The sequence below is a fragment of the Lynx canadensis genome, chromosome B3 (genome assembly GCF_007474595.2).
Source record: "Lynx canadensis isolate LIC74 chromosome B3, mLynCan4.pri.v2, whole genome shotgun sequence".
Taxonomy (NCBI): Eukaryota; Metazoa; Chordata; class Mammalia; order Carnivora; family Felidae; genus Lynx; species Lynx canadensis.
In genome coordinates, this window is record NC_044308.2 from 62,015,987 (window position 1) to 62,034,251 (window position 18,265).

Consider the following 18,265-nt stretch of genomic DNA (forward strand, 5'->3'; position numbering starts at 1 on the left):
TTGGGGGGACTTGGCAGGGCAAGACTCCACCAGGACTGCAGGAGATAAAAGTCCTGGAAAGGGTTAGGTGGCAGGAGAGAGAAAAGCATGTAGTCACCAGCCAGGTGGCTTGACCCCAGCCTGATTCCAGGAAGACACACTTGTTATTTTGTTTCAGTCTGAGCAGCTGATGGACCACACCTATAGAGCTGAACAGTGGACTGTGAACCCCAGTCCACAGGGCAAAGGGTGCTTGCTGATGTCACGAGAAGGCCCTGATCCAGACTCCTTAGGGTAGCCACAACTAAGAGTGTATGTAGTCCAGAGGGGGAGGGCGGGTCACAGAAGTTAGATGAGGAAAAAAATCTATCTGCCAAATGCCATGGATGGTGGCAGGGGCAGTCCTACCTCCACACTGGATCTGAACATTATGGTCAAATACCAGACACTGGTAGGGCAGTATCAAAGCTGGCAGAAGCCGGGAATGCAAGGATCCAGGTTGGCAAAGAGAAGGGCAAGCAAAATCTCGCATGTATAAGGGCTAGTGAAGGGAGGAAGAATGAGGGCTTAGATTCATGGTGAGGCAGTGCAGATTCCCAGAACATACTAGAAAGGAACAGACTGAGGAAGCACTAGTGGAGAAAGGGACAAGAAATTAGTGCCCTCAGCTGCCCGTGTGAAGGATTCTGTGGGGAGCAGTACCACCTGCTGGCCAAAGGGAAGAACAGTGCTTGGTCTGAGGATGGTGGGCCACCATTCCCAGTTGGAGCCTGGAGAAGGAGAGGATGGAGCAGAGGGACGAGGAAGCGAACAGACAGAAAATATGTCAAAATCAGTCACATCACCAGGTGAAGAAGCGAGGTCCAAGGCTGGAAAGTGTTCAGGGTCCCAGCAGCATCCCTGTGGCCTCCTGTGCCCCTGGAGATCACTCACGTGCCACTCAGGCCAGCATCAACAAAGCCATCAACTCCAGGACCACCAGCGCGGCGCAGGCAGTTTAATGTTCCCCACTCCATCATCACCTCCCACTGTCCTCCATGAGGCCCTGTCCCCCAGGGCACGCCCACACACCAGAGCCCTAGAAAGTGTACACAAGACACGCCCACCACCAGCACCACCTTTCCCCACCCTCCATGCCCAGGACTTGGAGGGGCTGCCTTTTCTCTCTGGGACCTAGGGGCAGACACAGGAGAGGCCTTCCTCTAAAGGGGAAGAGACACGCAGTGAAAAGGGAGGATGGTACTCTCGCTCTAGAAGGTGAACAGGATGTCTGTGGGGAGTAAAAAGGAAAACAGGACCGTTAGAGGGGAGAGGGTGATGGGGTCAGAATTCTGACTTCTCCAGGCTAAGGCCCCCTGTTGGGAGGCAGGCAGATAGACTGGCATAACAGTGGCCCTAAGGCCGCTCTGAAGAACTGGATAGCGGCAGATGATACCTCTCGGTGACAGCTATAATTCCACTCTTCCCAACAATGGGGCGAGTCTCCAGATGACGGAGCGCAGACCAGGGTGTAGCCTTCCCAAGAAGGGGCACGTGCCCCCGACGGCCTGCCCACCCAGCACAACATCCTCCTACAGCCAACTGAGGTGCTCCTCCTCATAGCGCTGGGGGTCGATGAAGGGCCGGTCAATAGAGCGGATCATCAGCTCCCCACAGTACACACACTCAGCGGCCACCAGTTCATCTAGGTCAGCCTTGAGCTGTTCCCGACTGGGTCCCCCAGCGGCAGCCCCACCCTCGGCCTCCTTTGCGCGGGCAGAGCCCTTGGTAGGGGCTGGAGCAGCCCCCAACTTTCGCTGCAGCTCTTCGAGCCGGGCCTGCTTGTAGGCCGGCAGGCCAGGCCGCACGGCCTGCAGCAAGCAGTCAGCGTGGAACATGTGGCCACAGAGGAAAAGGTAAAAAGGGCGGTTGAGCAGGGGGAAGTCACAGGTAGCGCATTTGTCCTGGGGCTCCACTGTGCCGTAGCGGCCCCGCAGCTCCTGCAGATCTCGCCGGATGCGCTGGGCGCTGGCTGTGGCCTCTTCCATCTCCCGCTGCAGCTCCTGGATGTGGTGGTTGTAGGCCTTGAGCGAGCTGCAGATCGCCTCCTTGAAGTGGTCGATAGTGACGAAGTCAGGAAAGAAGGGCAGCACGTCCTCAATCTTGAGCAAGGGGCAGCTGGCCAGGCAGGCCATGGCCGTCTGCACATCTTCCTCCTCCTGCACTACGTGTCGTGCAATCTTCAGCCACAGTTTCTTGCGCAGTTCCTCGTCTTCCTCAGGCAAGTCAGCACACTGTTTGGCTAGGTCCACATCCACCTGTGGGGAGACCACGAGTGTTAAGGTCAAGCCCCCTGCCCTCTACGATACAGATTACGGGAGAGACAGGTGCCCCGGGAGAAGCTGGGCCCGAGGAGAGGCCCCAAGGCAGGATTCCCAGCATTCTGGGAGCAAGCAAGGTGAGGGCTTCTGGAGGCCAGGACAGAAACCTGTCTCAGTAATGGGTATGTCCCTGTCACAGCTTTGTAAAAGCTAATTACGACAGTTGGGGCTTTGATTTTAGCAAATTTAAAAATCACCCTGGAGTATATTCAAAATACAGATTTTTGGGGGGCACCCGGGTGGCTCAGTCAGTTAAGCGTCCGACTCTTGATCTCGGCTCAGGTCATGATCTCACAGTACATGGGATTGAGCCCCGTGTCGGGCTTTGAGCTGACAGCACGGAACCTGCTTGGGATTGTCTTTCTCCCTCTCTGCCCCTCCCCTGCTCACTCTCGCTCTCTCTCAAAATAAATGATCTTAAAAAAAAAAATTTTTTTTAAATACAAATTTTTTGGGTCTCACCTCAGACTTTCTGATTCAGTAAGTCCTGGGTTCAGACCTGGGAATTTGTATTTTAAATAGCACTTCGTGTGATCCTAAGGCAAGTGATGACTCAGGATTGAGAAGTGTAACTCGGCACCTTCCCCTTCTGCAGTCGTGGCTGTTAATGCATAGCTAGCATGAATGTAGAACTTACTGTAGAGGAGGCACTGTTCCGAGTGCTTTTCATACACACTACTTTAATCAACTCTAGGAGCTAAGTACCATTACCATTTGTGGCCGAATCCTCTGAGGCAAAAACAGGGTCAGAAATCAGCCTGAGGTCACACAGCTTACTAAGTGGCAGAACCAGACTTCAAACCCTGACCTTAGAGTCCACATTCTTAACCTCTACACTAAAGCACCTCTCTGCAAGAAATGCCAGCACCCTCTAGCCACAGCCCCCCACTCCAAACCCTCAGCATCTGAAGCAACTGCTCTCCAGGTCCCTCTACCGGATGGGGTCAAAATGCATTGGCTCACCTGCAGGGCCAGGTCCACAGCCTCCTCATACAGTTCTAGGACCTTGTAGACATGGACACAAGCACGGTGGTGGCCGTGCTCAGCACAGAGCCGCAGCGCATACTTGAGGTCATAGTGCACACGGTGCGGGCTGGCCCCGGCCTGCTCGAGGTAGGCCAGCAGTGAGGCGGGCTGGCCTCGGGCATACAGCGACAGCAGGTAGTTATGAATGGCCTGCTCAGTCTCGCCCAGCTCATTCACGCAGAACTCCATGTAGCGGATGGCCTGGCTCACCTGCTGGGCCTCGCCACCCTGGCTATAATTCACCAGGGCAGGAATGAGCTGCCGGGCATCTAGCCGGCTGCCCAGCTCAATCCAAGCATCCACCAGCTGGCGGGGGATGTGGCGAATGAGGATCGGTGAGAACTTATAGAAAAGCTGAGGGTCACGGTGGCGAGCAAGCACGGCCAGGGCTTCCTCGTAGGCCTCGTGCTGGCAGTGGTATGCCACCACTCGCTCATAGTCCTGCATGATCACGGCAAAGTACACCATGTGTTCTGTGTCTCCATGGCTGGCAAGCAGTTCATGGATGGAGGCCCGGCTGGCAAAGAGCCACTCCTTGTGGCGGGGGCTGCTGAGGAAGGCCCGGAAGCGCTCCCGTGTTTCCCGGTAGAAGTTCAGGGCCTCAGGATCACCCTGCAGAGCCCCGAGCCGGCTCAAGTAAAGCTCCGTCAACCAGGTGGTAAGCAGTGTGGCCTGGGTACGCTCGGCTGGCTTCAAACTGGCCAATTTTCGCTGCAGGAACTCGGCCAGAGCCTCCTCCTGTCGGGCCTCCAAGAACTTGAGGGCAATCTCCTCAAAGTAGCTCTGGGTCAGGGCGTAGCAGCGGGCACTCTCCAGGTAACGACGCTGGCGAAAGCAGTAATCAGCTTCCCGGGCCAGGACTGTGTCCAGGCAGTCAGGCCGCTCTCGACAATACTCTTTGGCCAGGTCAAAGCGGTTCATGTCCAGGTAGGTGCGCCACACATCCCGGGCCTCCCGCTGCACATGGTAGCGGAAGACGGCCCGCTCAGTGTAGGCCCACAGGTGGCCCGTGGAGGAGTCCTTCACCATGTGCTTCAGCGGCCCAAACTTCTCCAGGAAGTGATCCCGCAGCACCACCTGCCCTGTCAGTGTGCACACTGCCTCCACCCGGTCCGCCAACAGCAGCAGGAAGTGGAACTGGGTCAAGACGACAGCCAGAGGTGGGCTGGCCCCAGGACCTACCCCCTCTGGGTACTCCCAGACTCGCTCCTCACTCAGCAGGGAATCGGGGCGCCCACAGTCCAATGCTCCATACAACACGCCATCCCCCATCATCCAGGCGAAGGCCCGAGGTGCAGAGCGCAACTTGGGGGTATAGAACGCCAACTCACTGTAGCCCAGACTGCTGGGGAACTCACGGAATGGGGGTGGGTGGTCAGCGTAGGCAGCGAAGAGCCCTGAGAAGCCCTGGGCCTCAGTCCCCTCTGCTGCTCGACCTATGAACTGGAAGAGGCGCTGTCGAGTTGTGGCGATAACAAAGCCGCGCCCATCGGGACCCCGCTCAGCCTCAAGGGAGCATACAGGCGCTGGACCCCCTTCTTCATTTAGTACGTACAATGGACGGAAGTAAAGATCTGGGGCAGGGCCGAAAAGTCCACCCTCACTGGCTGAGAGCTCTGCTTCGAAGATCTGGCCTTGGGCAGTGCCAACCAGGATGGGGCCTGTGCTGCTCTCGGTGCCCAGTGCCTTGTTCCAGCCCACACTCTCCACCAGCTGTCCTTTCCAGCGTGCCAGTGGCCGTACCTTCTGTCCATTACGGTTCACATAGAGGACCTCAGTGCTGCTCAGAGCAATCAGCAGGTGACAGCCTGGAGTGGGGAAGAGTATGGCACTCTACAGAATGCTGCCATTCCCACCCTCAGCCTCCTCCTTATCCCCACCACTCTCAGATCCCATCCTCCCAGGCAATGACTTACCCTCCGCTCAACCAGTCTCCCTGCCCCCCGCCCCACCAATCTCAGACCTCCACCACCAGTTACCAGTGTGGTCCAGAAACATCTTGTGAACTCTGGCATCATCCTTGCGTCCCAGCTCCACATGGTTGGGTTCGTTGGCCTTGCCCAAGTCAATGCTGTCAGGACAAGAGTCACAGCATCACTCCAGAGAAGGGCAGATCCTTTTTTGGAATCACAGACCTCTTTATAATCTGATGAAAGCCACAGGCTCTCTTCCCTGAAATCTATACACACATATAAAATTCTGCACACAATCTTAAGGGAACTCTGAAATACACACAGGATCCTACTTAAGAACCTTCAGGTCTGAGAATTCCCCTACCTCATTTTGAGAAGTCACTAAATAGAAGCCTTTTCCCTCTGCTCAGAAGATCTACAGTGCATCTGGGAAGACAATGCAGGGGTATCCCAGATTGCTGGGGTAAAAAAAGAACAAATACTAGCTAATGGTTACTGAGTACTTTCTATATACCAAGCACCACACCAAGACCTTAACCAAGTATATCTCAATCTTCACAATAACCCTGAGGGGTGCTCCCGTTTAAATTATACTTCCCTTATTAAAACCATTTTCAAATTATATACCCATTTTTAACTAAAGAATCAAAGCAAAGATGTATAAAGAGTTAACAGTTTTCTTCTTAAACCCATCACTCTCCATAGACAAAACTGATTTTAAGGTCTTTCTCCATCCTTACAACATAGACTTGTTTTGTCACTGTCTTTATATTTTTACAAAAATCACTTCATGTTGTGTACATACGTGCGTATATATATAAATTTTTAACTTGCTTTTCTCACTTAATGATATTTCATGAACATTCCACAGTATCAACAGATACAGCTCTAATTCATTGTTTCAATAACTGCATAATTTTCCCCTTCATGGCTCAACCATAATTTTATCATCATTTTCCTGTTGATGGGCATTCAGTTTGGGTCCAGTTTTTCCGACCATAAATAACTCTGCCGTCAACATCCTTGTATCTATACCCTTGCAAAGCGGTACTTTTCTTTCTAAGATTACGTATTCTCCAAAGTGGGATTGTTGGGTCCAACTTATAGACATTTTAAACTTTAACAGGCATTTCCAGAACACTTTTCCAAAAGACAGTGGCAAGTTATACTCTCACCAGCGGCGTGTGAGAGTCCATTTCTGTGTGTCTTCACCAGCACAATCTATTACTATTTTTAATTTTTGTCAATCTGACAGATTAAAAAAAACGGTACCTTACCTTTATTTCCCAAAGGTTGAAAATATTTTTAGACGTTTACTGGCAATGTAGAGTTCCTCTTCTGTAAACTGCTTGTTTATATTCTTTGCCCTCCCCTTTCTACTTAAGTGTCTTTTTCTTATTAATTTGTAAGGGCTTTTTAAAGAATAGGGATGTAAATCCTTAGTCATATGTGGAAACACATCATTTTCCCACCATCTTTGGTCATGACCAGATTCAAATGCTTTTTTTCTTTATTATTATTTTGAGTAATCCCCACACCCAATGTGGGGCTCAAACTCACGATTCCAAGATCGAGAGTCACATGCTCTACCAACTGAGCCAGCCAAGCACCCCTTGAAGGCTTTTTTGTTTTTATTTTGTCATTACTATGTAGTCAAATATACCTGTCCTTTCTAGCTTGAGTAAGAAGGTCTTCCTTCTGCCCAAGAACACAGACATTTATTAAATATTCTTTTGATATTCAGTTTGTTTTTCATATTTAAATAATTATCCCACCTAGAATTTATTTTTGTGATATAGAGCCTTAGCTGTTTTATTCCAGATGGTTATTCTAGATAAGCATTTTTTTCTGACACCCTTGTTTTATAGTATTCCCACTTATGTATGTATCTATGTGTTTATTTCTTTTTTTTTTTTTTTTAATTTTTTTTTTTTTCAACGTTTATTTATTTTTGGGACAGAGAGAGACAGAGCATGAACGGGGGAGGGGCAGAGAGAGAGGGAGACACAGAATCGGAAGCAGGCTTCAGGCTCTGAGCCATCAGCCCAGAGCCTGACGCGGGGCTCGAACTCCCGGACCGCGAGATCGTGACCTGGCTGAAGTCGGACGCTTAACCGACTGCGCCACCCAGGCGCCCCAGCTATGTGTTTATTTCTAATTTTATTGAGATATATTATTTCCATTTATAGTGGATTTACTTCAGGACTCTAGATGGTTCCCCTGATCAATGTGACTAACTTGTGGGTTAGAACTATCTTTAACAGATGACGGGACACAGTTAGAGAGACTGGGTGACTTGTTCAACATTCCCTGGCTGGTACATAGGAGAGCTGAGCTCTGATCCAGATCTACCTGATTTTAACTACTATACTACATTAGTTCTTTGGTAATGGATATTTCCTGAAAATTCCAAATCTACTGTAGTTTCACCTGCCCAGAATGAAAGAAATGCCTCAGTCAGTTAGTAGTCCCCAAATACCACTAATCCACTCCCTACTAAGTCTTTCGAGCCCTCACTTACCGGAGCAGTGTATCCTTGCCCAGGCTCATGCAGAGCTGATTGCAGGAGACAACAAGACTGGTGATACGCTCAGAAGGGGTAAAGTCAATGCGCTGCTTTGTGAAGATGGGCACTTCCTTCTCTAGCTGGGCATTCACATACCCTACAGGAAAGGAGGGAATTAAAGGTGAGCTATGGAAGAGATGGAGGAAGAACAAGGAGAGGCAACAAAAAAATTGTTTTCCTCTCCACCTTCCCAACATACTCCTACCCCAAGCCCTCAGTTAAAAGTTTGCTATCAACAGATCAAGTAGTTTGCTAATCATCTCCAAATGAGGGCTCTGGGCTCCTTCTGACAGCTGTGAGGGGTGGGTTCTTTGAACCCTTATAATGCTGTTGCACCCTCATGTACCCTTCTCAGTAGAAAGGGTTGGGCATTCTCCCTTATCAATCTCGGGCCTAGCAATCTCAGCTCAACTAAAGTAGCCTAGATCCACTCTCTCCCCTCCTCCCTACCCATGCAGTAATGCTCTGAGTGAGTCTCCAGAAGAATGAAGGCAGAGGAAGCCCTGGGGAACAGTCCCAATCAAGCTGTAGCTTCTTTCTCTAGCCTTTATTCTCATTTCTTTACCACTGCATACCTAGCACTTCAGACCCCTCTGCCAACTCTGTCCTACTTTCTACAAAAATTTCCCCTCAAGGCCAGCCTGCACCCAGATCTAGCAAAGGCCTAAAATAACTTCATTTTTCGCTGTTCAGTGGAAAAGTTCCCTCTAGGACCAGCCCTCCTACCCCTACAACATTCCCCTTCCACCATTTTCTTTGCCCACTCTCTTCCTCCCACCTCCAGAAGGGGCCTGGTAGGCAAAGCACAGGCTCTGGCTGAAGCCTGGAGCCTATTCTCACTTCTCTCAACCGGGGCCCTGTAAGCAAGTCACTTCCTTATGTGGGTCCCACTTTCCTTGTAGAACCCGAGTGGCAGGGCCTAGATCACGAGACCGCTCTTGCTGCTCTTTTAAACTTCGACCATCCACCAGCTGGGGGCCAAGAGAGCCTGAGGAGAATCAGGGGCCTAGGTCTGGACTGTATGTCCAGGCGGTGAACCGGACCCTTGGAGCTACTCTCCCCGATCCTCCCCCGCAGGTGCCAAGTGTGCGGATAGTGTGAGCGGCTCCCTCCCCTCCCTTACCCGAGTGGGGGATGCCCACGCTGGGGCAGCCGGGCTGCAAGACGGCTGAGCGGGACAGGGAGTCCTCGTATTCATCCAGGATGGACGCCATGGTGCCTCTGGGCCCTCCGTTCCGGGCCCAGGGATTCCAACAGCGCTCCCCCCAGGGATCCCCGTCGCCTTAGATTGGAAACTGCGTCTCCGCAGCCTCGACAAGTCTCTGACAGATCCTGCAATCCGCCGCCCCCTTCTCCTCTTTAAGATCCTGAGGATTTTCTCGCTCTCGCCTTATAATGAGCGAGAAGACTTCGGAGCCCTCTCCCTTGAACCTGGTGCAGTCCTGCACCCCGCTCCCACCCCCAAAAGATCACTGGTTTCCTTTTGCAGATCCCAGAAGATCCCAACCTCGCCCCAGCGGCTCAGCTGACTCCCGCCCCCGAGACGCGCGCCTATAACGTAACTTCCGGGCTCTCAGAAACCCGCGTTTGCTCGCGTAGGAATTTATCCCGACCCGCCACTGGGAGGCGCAGCGAGGGCTGCCAGGGCAAAGGCGGGGCCAAGGAGGGGGGCGGGACAGGGACAGGGACCTGGCCCAGTCCACCCTTGAGGGAGGGAGCCGGAAGTGCTGTGGCAGCTTTCGGTTTGGGGCGGAGCCATAGACGCGTCACAGCTGCAGTCCAGCTAGGTGGTGAGCTGGCGTTGCTGAATACAGGCGCTCCCCTCCAGGACCCTGCTGCAGTTCTGAATTTTGACACAAGGAGGCAATCCCAGTGCTTTTAGGCCCTTCACCATTCGCGCAGCGCATTCCAGCCCCAGGCTCGGAGCCATTCCTCAGTTCCTTTTTTGCCCAGGCATTCCTCTCTCAGACGGTCTCAGCCTCCGTGTCCAGCTCTCGCTCCGACCTCTCCAAACAGGCCGCTACCCTAGGCCCTCAGGAGAACCTCCCGTTCTTCAATCGAATCGCTCTCTTGATCCTACCTTCACAAGACATAGGCCAGCAGTCCTAGCCTCTCTTCTCCTACATTTAGGGGACCACCAGCTTTCAGGAAGTGACAGAGCTGATGATCTGGCCGACGAACGCCAAGTGCTACCTAACCTGCCTCTAAGCGACTCGGTGTGGGGAGAGACAAAAGGGGCGGAAGAAAAGACCAAGCACAGCTAAGGGGTGCCGGACTGCTTCCATTCAGAATAGTGTTGAGCACTTACTTTGTGCTTAGACTTGGGCTAGGTGCTGGAGTCACAGAGATAAGTAGGATACCGTCCTTGAAGGTCATAAACCAGCAGGGGCAATGGACCAGTAAACAGCTAATTAATGCTAGAAAAGCGATGGATGGATTTGTTCAGCAGCTCACTCATTCCACAAGTGAGCGCACACTCTCTGCCAGGCACTTTTCCAGGCTTTTGGGGGCACTACAGAGATCAAAATGGACAAAAAGTTTCAGCACTCGTGAGGCTTACCCAGACACATGGCCACAACGCTGTGGGAGCATAGAGGAGCAAATACCTGCAACGCCTGGCAAGAACGTGGGACAGGTGACCTTGAAGGCAGGTGGGGAGTCCAAAGCGACCGAACTTCGAGGCTAAGAGTGCGACTCCAATTCAGTTTCCCTCTTCCACCCGCCTAGCCCATCCAGACGGATTCTGTTCTCTTCTGGGGCACAAGGACTGTATCTTGTTAAAGTGGAAGGCTATTGGCCGGGGTCACCACTATCCTGGCTTTAGCGGGTAGCCTGCGTGAAATGACTAAAAGCGCCCCTTTTACTCTCGAAAGCGTCCAGGTTTGAAGCGTTTATTGCGTGGTCACGCTACTCTCCGAACTTCCCTGCCAGGTGCACAGAACTGAACCCTCACCAGCTTCCACCGAGTGCTTTCTGGACCTGAGTGGACCCCGCCCAGGAGGGGGCGACAAATTACGCCTTCCGAAATAACTTTCTGTGGCTCCTAAGTCCCGCTTTTCCCGCCCAGAACCTACAGGAGCGATGCCGCTCTCCCAGCCAGGGGCACTGCCCTTCTGGCTAGGTCCAAGGAGGGAAAGTGCCAGAGCTGAGGCGCGGACAAGAGGTTACCGCCCTGGGGAAAGTGAGCCCGGCTCGGGAGAAGCCCTGCTCGGTGCGTAAGGCTCCATCCCACATCACCTGCCGAGTGCATTAGGGAAATACAAATAGGTCCAGCCAAAGGTCAGATAATAAATAATAAAAAGGCACATTTACTGAGTATCAACAATGTGCCAAGCGCTACCCTAAGATCATAACAGTCAATGCTATTTCATTTTACCCTTCCCCTAATGCTATGCAGCAGGCACTGCTCTTTCTCCCGCATTGCAAAAGCAGAAACTGACATTCAGAATGGTGAAGCAATTGGTCCAGGATTCATGTGGCTAGGAAATGGGGAAACCAGGAGGCAGTATTCAAATAAGAGCAGATGCTGAGGAGCTAACCACCACACTGTCCATTTCTCCAATGCAAGCTGAAGGGAAGAGGGTATAGCTGATTCCCCAGGACGGGACTGTGCAGAGGTAGTGACCCCTTTGCATGGAGCCAGCCAGCATAGGAGGGATGTGTCAGGGACACAGAGTCCATACAGCCACCTCCTCACTGTCCCCAAAGCCTCCCTCCTGAGTTTCACTGCTCTCCAGTATGTATAAGGTGGGCCTAAGTGGGCTTTGCTTACTACAGACTAAGTACACACTCCCTGTTGAGTTGATGACAGCAGTATTCATTCTCCCACCTTATGTTGAACTTTGGAGTAAGAGCAAGACCAGCATTCTTATTCCTACCCAATCACTCATTAGATGGACCCTGTGCGCAGGTGATGCACTTAGTTTCAGTTTCCTCATCTACAGAAATACTGTAGATATAATAATACTTACCTAGTAGGTCTGTGTCGAAAAGTAAATGAGGTGATCTAGGGGAAAGCTCATTGCTAAAGCATAGCATAATGTCCAACAAAGGGAATATGCACAGGAAACTAAAAATGTGGCTTTAATCTGACAGCCGCTCTCAAGTCCACCTACTCCATGAAGCCTCCTTGGACCCCAACTTCCCCATCAGAACTGCTATGGCGTTTCTTGTCCTGGCCATTTACTGGCCATTAACTAAGAAGCATGGGCATTTTGCTTAGATATAACAGAAGCTGATTATGGAGAAAAACCCAAACAAACCTGAGTACAGGAATACTAAAATGTCTTAGGGAACTCACAACTGGGGATACAGATCCACCAGCTCCCACCCCTCACAATCTGTGTGCTAGTTGCCACAAGATACGTAAGGGCTGACTGCTGGGCCAGGGAGAGAGAGGAATAGTGTATGAAAGCAGGTGAATTTGAGCTAAGACCTGAAGTGCATGCATGATTTCCAAGGGCAAAAACGAGTAGGCATTAGGCAGATGTCAAGAAAACCAAGAGAACAGGCCTGAAAACATTGTCAAGTTTGGAGGGCTGGGGAGCTAGAGCATCAGGGAGTAGGGCAGTGCAGGAAAGGGGACCAGTTGTGGCCAGATTATGAAAGCTATTGAAAGGGCCATCAGAAGGCTTTGGTTGGAGATGAGATCATCTGATGTGGGTTCTAGAAAAATGGGTGGTGGCTTGGGTGTAGTCCACATCAGAAGAATGAGACCTGAGGCAGAAGCAGGCTGGTGAGGGCCCAGCCTAGAGTGAGAGTAGACTGGGGAGACATTTTTGAGGAAGAACCCACTGGACTTAGTGACAAGTTAGATGTCACTAACATCTGGGGATGAAGGAAGGGTGCAAGACAGCTTCTGGGGAAACCTGGCCAGTGGTGCAGTGTCACCACTGTCCAGGAGGAGGAAGAGCTGGATGGAGGTGTGGCAGAGGTCACATGATTGAGCTACATCTGGACAGTTGCACATGCGGCCCCTGCAGGGCATTCACTTGAAGAGGCCCAGAATCATGAGGCAGTCATAACTTACTAATAAATATTCATTAAACAATTGCATGGATGACCTTTCTCATGCTTTGGTTTCTACATTTGTAAAATGAGAAAAATCTACCTTATGGCATTGTGATTATAGGATATTATGCCAATCACTCAGCACTCTGCCTATACCAAGAAAATGCTCAATACAAGTTAACTATTAGTAGTAATTATTGAATGAATGAAGATCCAAACCAAAAAGAGTGATATAACTGACTTAAGTGAGTAATTTTTAAAGAAATTTTTTAATGTTTATTTATTTTTGAGAGAGAGAGAGAAAGAGAGAGAGAGACAGAGCATGAGCAGGGGAGGGCCAGAGAGAGAGAGAGGGAGACACAGAATCTGAAGCAGGCTCCAGGCTCTGAGCTGTCAGCACAGAGCCTGGTGTGTGGGGCTCAAACTCATGAGCTGTGAGATGATGACCTGAGCCAAAGTCAGATGCTTAACCGACTGAGCCACCCAGGCACCCCAATTTGGTTTTTTTTAAGTTTGTTTATTAATTTTTTTAGTAATCTCTACACCCAATGTGGGATTCGAACTCATAACCCTGAGATCAAGTGTCACATGCTCTTCCGACTGAGCCAGCCAGCCACTCCAAATGTTTTTTTTTAAATACACATTCTTTTTTAGAAGTTTTACATTGATGGAAAAAGTAAGAAGATAGCAGAGGGTTTCCCTCTACTTCAAATCCAGTTTCCCTTACTATGAATATCTTACATTAATATGGCATATTTGTTAACATTAGTAAATCAATACTGATACATAATTATTTTTTATTAAAAATTATTTAATGTTTTTATTTATTTTTGAGACAGAGAGAGACAGAGCATGAGCAGGGGAGGGGCAGAGAGAGGGGGAGACACAGAATCTGAAGCGGGCTCTAGGCTCTGAGCTGTCAGCACAGAGCCTGATGCGGGGCTTGAACTCACGGAGTGTGAGATCATGACCTGAGCTGAAGTCGGACGCTCAACCGACTGAGCCACCCAGGTACCCCAATACTGATACATAATTATTAACTATAGTCCATACTTTATTCAGATTTTTACCTACTGTCCTCTTTCTGTTCCAGGATTACATCCAGGATAACACCTTACATTTAATTGTAATGTCTCCCTAGGCACCTCTTGACTGTGGCAGTTTTTCAGATTTCCCTTGGTTTTTTAATGTTTTTATTTTATTTTATTTTATTTTATTTTATTTTATTTTATTTTATTTTATTTTATTTTATTTTTTCATTTTAAGTAGGCTCCACGCCCAGCATAGTACCAGAGCCTGCCAGGTACCCTTAGACTTAACTTGTTTTTGATGACCTTGACAATTTGAGGAGTACTAAGCAGGTATTTTGTAGGATGCTTTCTATTGGAATTTGTCTGATATCTTTTTTTTTTTGTAATTAGATTGGGGTTATGAGCTTAGGGGAGGTAAAGTACCATTATCATCACATCATATCAAGGGTATATACCATCAGCATGACTCATCACTGTTGATGTTGACCTTGGTCACCTGGCTGAGTTAGCGCTTGTCAGATTTCTCCACTGTAAAGTTACTCTTCCTCCTCACCACCGTTCAATACTGTCTTCTTTGGAAGGAAGTCGCTACACAGAGCCCACACTTAAGGTACTGGGGTTTATGCTTCCTTGAGGGTGAAGTATAAGTCATTTGGAATTCATCTGCATGGGAGATTTAGGAATTTGTCTTTAAATTTAATTTTTGTTTTAATCATCATAATGTATGTATTCATTTTATTTATTTATTTTCAATTTGTTTAATGTTTGTTTATTTTTGAGAGAGAGAGAGAGAGAGAGAGCACAAGCAGGGGAGGGACAGAGAGAGAGGAGGACAGAGGATCAGAAGCAGGCTCTGCAATGACAGCAGAGAGCCCAATGTCGGGCTTGAACTCATTAACAGTAAAATCATGACCCGAGCCAAAGTTGGATGCTCAACCAACTAAGCCACCCAAGTGCCCTTATCTATACATTTTATTTTATATTTTATTTTAAATGTTTATTTATTTATTTTGAGAGAAAGAGAGAGCGTAAGCATGAGCTGGGGAGGGGCAGAGAGAGAAGGAGAGAGAGAATCCCAAGCAGGCTCTTCTCTGTCAGTGAGAAGACCCCGATGTGGGACTAGAACTCACAAACCGTGACATCTTGACCTGAACTGAAGTCAGACACTTAACCTACAGAGCCATCCAGACGCCCCCTGTGTATACATGTTAAAACAGAGCCATAAGATTTATTAAGGAAACCCATGAGTTCTTTCTCATCCTCAGTTAAACTCCATCTAGTCTGTTTACTCATCTCTCAGTGCTCCAGATGTGCTGATCTAGGGTTGTTCCCAGAATGTACTAGACCTCTGCAGACATTTGAGTATCTGCTCTTGGGGTTTGAGCCCTCTGGAAAGGGATCTGCTGATATTCCCCCCCTTGTCAGGATCAGGGCCCCTCCTAGGTGCTCCTCCAGCCCCCTGTACTGATTGCCCACGTTATGATCACCCTGCATTACAATTGTCTGGCAGTCTCTCTCTATCCCTCTCCTCTCCAGGCCCTTCACTCCCTGTTGCCCTTCCCTTCCTCCTCTCCACTTTCCCTTTCTCTCTTCTTCCTCCTCTCCCTCCTCCACTTCTCACCTCTCCCCCACCTGCCTCCCCCTCCCCTTCTGGGGGGTGACTCTCTATAAGTTCCCCAAGGCCAGGGACAGGTGTCATATACACCTTCTCCTAGGGTGTGGCCTGGCACACTGTTAAAGTATGTTGAAGGCAAAAATGCCCCAGCTGGGGTGCCTGGGTGGCTCAGTAGGTAAAGCATCTGACTCTTGATTTTGGCTCAGGTCACGATCTCACAGTTGTGAGTCCCTCCTTGGACTCGTGCTGATAGCAAGGACCCTGCTTGGGATTCTCTCTCTCCCTTTCTCTCTGCCCCTCCTCCCACTGGCCTTCACCTGCATTCTCTCTCTCTCTCTCAAAGTAAATAAAGAAACATTTAAAAAAACAAAAAGGCCCCAGGCACCTGGGTGGCTCAGTTGGTTAAGCTCTCACTCTTGGTTTCAGCTCAGGGCATGATCTCACGGGTTTGTGAGTTCAAGTCCTGCTTTGGGCTCTGCACTGGCAGAATGGATCCTGCTTGGGATATTCTCTCTCTCCTCCCTTTCTCTCTGCCCCTCCCTTGCTTGTACTCTTTCTCAAAATAAACAAATAAACATTAAAATTTTCTTAAATAAGTAATTAAATTTTTTTAAAAAAAGGTCCTAGCTAATGCAGAACATCTCTTCTCAACCCTTTACAAGAGATTGTAAATCTCTTCTCCTTCCTATATGGTTCCCTTCCAGATGTTTCCAAACCCACCTGAATGGTCCCAATTTTCAAAAAGCCTTCTCCCATCCCTGCTACTGCCATCCCCTTCTTTCACCGAGTGAATCTCAAAGCCCCACCCAAGGAATATATGGATCCAACCAGCCTTCTTTCTTTCCTGCCACCGTCTAGGATTATAGGTTCAGTGGTCCCAGAGAAGACATTGGAGGGGAGGGAATAGAGACACTTGTTCCATTTATCTAGGTGGGAAGTGGAAGCATCATCAAGTCATTGGTTCTCAAACTGGGGTTCACAAGTCCTTAGAGGTATGAATGGCTCTCCCTAAGAAACACAGAGCTTCAGCTTCTCTCATCTCTTTCCTAAAAGTGATGAGCAGAAGGAGGTACCTGGGAGGAAGAGATAGGTTCTTTTTCTTTTTCTTTTTTTTCTTTAGTTTTTTTAACATTTATTAATTTTTGAGACAGACAGAGATGGAGTGCGAGCTGGAAAGGTCAGGGAGAGAGGGAGACACAGAATTCAAAGCAGGCTCCAGGCTCTGAGCTGTCAGTACAGGGCCCGAATTGGGACTCAAACCCACGAGAGGTGAGATCATGACCTGAGCCGAAGTCAGAGGCCCAACAGACGGAGCCACCCAGGCACCACTTCCCTGCTTCTCTTTTGCAAAGAAGAACACACTACTGACCCACTGGGACGATAAAAACCAAAACCCTTCACATTATGGTGTTTCCTTCAGGGCATTAAAATCGTTGCTGGTAGCCCAGCAAAGAGACCTGTGGAATTATTGTTGGTATACCTACAAAGAACAGGTAACAAATCCTTTGCACATGAAATGGTTTCTAGTTCTTTAATCTGAATATAACTTGAGAACCTAATCAGGTTTTAGCTTGATTGAAAACAAAAATCACTAACATTTTTGGCATTTAATTTGGAAAGTGGTCACATAATCAAGTGACATTGCTATTTCAAACCTCCTTCCGTTCCCATCTAACATTTATGTGAACAAGCTTTTGTCACATCAACACAAACCAAAAAAATGTAGGAAGATAACTGATGCTGAACTTTGTCTCATTCAAGCTTTCTATCTACAAATACATGAAGTAATTGAAAACAAAAACAAAAAAAGCCCTATGCATCTCATCAAGAGATGTATTCCTAATGTAATTTTACTTTTTATGTGTAATTATTTTTATCAAATTGTATAATATATTTATGTTTTGATCAGTTGAATGATAATTGTAATGACAACTTCATTAGAAAGAAAACAATGTAAGGCCTTACAGTAACAAAAAGTATAACAATATAATGTTCAAAAACATGAATCTCAAGCTCCATGCTCAGCATGGAGCCCAACTTGGGGCTTGATCCCACAACCCTGAGATCATGACCTGAGCTGAAACTAAGAGTCAGATGCTCAACCAACTGAGCCACCCACGTGCTCCTGTAGCCCACAATTCTTTAAAAATAATTTTTTTAATGTTTATTTATTTTTGAGAGAGTGCAAGTGGGGGAGGGTCAGAGAGAGAGAGGGAGAAGAGAATCCGAAGCAGGCTCTGTGCTGTTAGCACAGAGCCTGATGCAGGGCTCAAACCCACAAAGCCATGAGACCATGACCTGAGCCAAAGTTGGATACTCAATCAACTGAGCCACCAGGTGCCCCCTCTATAGCCCATAATTCTTAAGGGGAGGACTGAAAAGAGGGTGGTGTTGGAGAGCAGACCAGGGCTCCACAGATCTGGATTTCTCTTAGCCTTGAGGCCTTGGGCAAGTCACTTCACCTCTATGGAGACTCAATTTCCTCATGTGTAAAATAAAAGTAATAACAATACCAGTATATTAGGATGATGACTTTAATAAAGGCTAATTTCTTTTTGTGTTCCCTATCTGGGTCACAGAAGATAAAATTATGAACCTTACCTGACCTGACAAATCTGTATTGTTCATTCTCAGGCAGGGCCATGACTTCATCTGAAAAAATTGCCCTACCCAGGGAGAAGATAATTTTAATAATAGAGCACCCTTGCAGAGCACTCTCTATGGGCACTATTCTAAGTATTCTCCACAATTCATTTAATCCCCAC

The 18,265-nt window shown here is 48.7% G+C and overlaps 1 protein-coding gene across 1 annotated transcript; it reads right to left on the minus strand.

The window, feature by feature from the left end:
* Positions 1-947: 947 nt before the first annotated feature.
* Positions 948-9,377, minus strand: VPS18 (VPS18 core subunit of CORVET and HOPS complexes). The gene is made up of 5 exons (XM_030318459.1): positions 8,968-9,377; positions 7,800-7,941; positions 5,345-5,436; positions 3,303-5,173; positions 948-2,276 (listed from the first exon to the last, which is right to left on the minus strand). The coding sequence occupies exons 1-5, from the start codon at positions 9,056-9,058 to the stop codon at positions 1,551-1,553; spliced, it is 2,922 nt and encodes a 973-aa protein (XP_030174319.1). The 5' UTR covers positions 9,059-9,377; the 3' UTR covers positions 948-1,550.
* Positions 9,378-18,265: the final 8,888 nt, after the last annotated feature.